The sequence below is a fragment of the Gregarina niphandrodes genome, assembly GCF_000223845.1.
Source record: "Gregarina niphandrodes unplaced genomic scaffold scaffold00044, whole genome shotgun sequence".
NCBI lineage: Eukaryota > Apicomplexa > Conoidasida > Eugregarinorida > Gregarinidae > Gregarina > Gregarina niphandrodes.
The window spans coordinates 44087-46886 of NW_011645812.1; the positions used below are offsets into that span (position 1 = coordinate 44087).

At 50.7% G+C, this 2800-nt stretch overlaps 1 protein-coding gene across 1 annotated transcript; it reads left to right on the forward strand.

Annotated features, from left to right (window-relative positions):
• Nucleotides 1-163: 163 nt before the first annotated feature.
• Nucleotides 164-1621, forward strand: GNI_154300 (hypothetical protein; the record flags this gene model as incomplete). The annotated part of the gene is made up of 2 exons (XM_011134548.1): nucleotides 164-552; nucleotides 1081-1621. 2 exons carry the CDS (start codon nucleotides 164-166, stop codon nucleotides 1619-1621), a joined length of 930 nt encoding a protein of 309 aa, XP_011132850.1.
• Nucleotides 1622-2800: the final 1179 nt, after the last annotated feature.

The window sequence follows — 2800 nt, forward strand, 5'->3', positions numbered from 1 at the left end:
GTTACCTTTAGCGTATGCATCGCATGCTTTTACTAAACAGGAGAGCAGATGGCCCGTAAGGGAACTGGAAGCTTTTGCAGTTGTGTGGGCGCTCCGTCATTTTCGTGAACTGCTGCTTGGACGATCACTTACTATAAGAACCGACCATGAATCTCTCCAATGGATGAAGCACTGTGAGAAGGGCCGAATCGCCCGGTGGAATTCGACGTTGGACGAATTTGAGGCAAGAATAATTTACAGAAAAGGATCGGATAATCAGGTGGCTGATTATCTCAGCCGATCGGCTAACTCCGACGTTATCTCTGATGTAGTGGAGGAATTGTCACATCCGTATATTGCTCTCCCGGCTGTTACGATGGACCCAGTGGAACTTCCCACTGGTACGCGAATCCATCGTTACAGCAGCCTGGACTTAGAGAGAATTAGGGAAGTATCAAAGAAGGATCGGGAAGCCGCGGAACTAACTGAAAAAAACATACTGGACAGAAGACAAGGATGTTATTGGGAAGGGAGACGTTGTTTTGTCCCCTATGATCTGCGACAAGTCACACTGTCGGATTTCCACAGCCCTCATGGTCTTCACCTCGGAGTTACCAAAATGCGACGGATTCTTTGTACAGTATACTATTGGCCAAAAATGCACCAAGAAATCTCGGAATTGGTAGCCCGTTGCCTTCAGTGTCAGAGGACTAAACACGGATTGGAAAAATTACAAGGCCTCCCGCTACACATAAGGGCGCTGGGACCTCTTCATAGATTAATGTTAATGGACCATGTGGCCGACCCAACCGAAAGACAATGTACATCTTGAACATGCTGGACGTGGCATCCCGTTATTGGCAGATAGCTGTGCTACCCGAATTGGACTCGTCCATACTATGGGATATTCTATGCAGACGATGGTTCACTGTCTTCGGGATTCCCGAAGAATCATTAGTGACAATGGCCCTCAGTTCACAAGCAATCTTTCACGCCAAAAATCCGAGTCCCTCAAAATAAGCTGGGTTCACAATGCACCTATCATCCAATTGCGAGAGCCCCTGTGGAGACTATCAACCGATACTTAAACCGTTACTTTAGAAACCCTGAAGGACTTGGTGCAACTTGGATAGACGATTTAAGGTTGTACGTGCAAGCGTACAACTACACATACCACGAAACGCTAGGTGCGTCACCCGCAGAAGTCCTCTTTGCGAAACCGGTGGAGGAACCCAGCATTACAATCGAGCTGTTAGAAGACTTGCGGGAAAGAAAGGAACGTGGGGCATTGATACGGCAGCGAGCGGCAGATCACGCGCGACAGGTCCAGGACGAATTGGATAGCAAATTGAAGCATGTTCATGTAGAACCGAAAATTGGTATGATGGCTTGCGCTAGGTTACCAACTGACGCCAAACTGGACACACCCTACACGGAACCTGTACCAATCGTGTCCGTGGATGCTGAACGAAGTATGGTTACCCTCTCCTACCAAGGAAAGGAAATACACCGTTCCTTCAAGCAGATACACATATTGCCCGCGGTCGATGTAAACGCTATCGTGAGGGAGGAATCTCATAGAGAAGGAATGACGGATGAAGAACCTGCTCAGATCACGGATTCACAATGGACTGCACTATGACGCAGCGATTCAAATACACCGGAGGTAAGTGAAACACGGGTTGGGCACAAACACGAGCACACGAGCATACATGAGATGGGGGCTCGGGGAAGAACCGAACCGAAGTCGAGTGCGATGACCGAACTGACTCGGATAATGACCGGGATGAGCCGGGCTCGACACAACGAATCAGTGAAGACCATGACGCTCTGTTCGAGGGTAATAAACGATGGGTCCGGCTTCGCAGCACAACGCCACCAAGGTTAGCTAAGTTGAGAACGCCTCCTTCACTTAACCGGCCCCACAAACGCAAAAGAGATGTACTGGTGGTATCTAAATTTGAAGGGTGGCATGATGCGGAACATGCTATGCGAAATGTGTGCGCACACACTTTTTAGACAATAACTAATCTTTAACAGCGCATCACTTTACATTACTTTCCCCTGTCTGGGATTGCACCTAAGTACTCTGAGTGCGCCGTTTTCTGCCAGTACACTACCGGGAGTCGAACCTGCGCCTGAACGGCCACAAGGTTCTATCCTAGCCATTAGGCCTCATATGCGGCTGCGACCTCACGCGGGGCCAAGTAGGTGACGCACGGCCTTGAGAGATCTTTTCTCGAACACCACCCCCTTCAAGGCACGTCGATTCCTGCCACGCCAGTTGATGCTCGTCCCGACCGTGAGGCCGGCCAACACGGCGGTGCGTGTGCGATCGAGCGGAACGAACACGGCTGTGGACCCCGGCACGGAAACGTACACGCCTACTTCACAGACTTACCCGGAACACGACTACGAGGTGGACAACTATGGCTACGGTGCCACAACTTGAGTCCAGCCGCCAAGAAGATTGTGTTCGCAAACGATCGCGAGGATGTCCGCAGCCGTGAACTTTCAATGCCGGGCGCACGATCACGGCCCGTCCGTCGGACGCAGACGCAGTATAGTCAGTGCATGGCGACCTTGGACAGGGCAGAACTGTAAGTCGAGACGACGAGCTATAAGTCGAGACGACGGGTAGGTCGAAATACTTGTAAGTTTCTCGTTTTGAACCAGGAGGACATTGCCATCTTTTCTTAATGAAAACCGAAGCGCGTCTTTGACGGTAAGCAGTACGATGCAGAACTAAGCGGCACCGAACCTGAAGTGATTCAACCCAGAGCCCGAGGACATAACGGCCGCGTCAGCCACGAGATTTAGC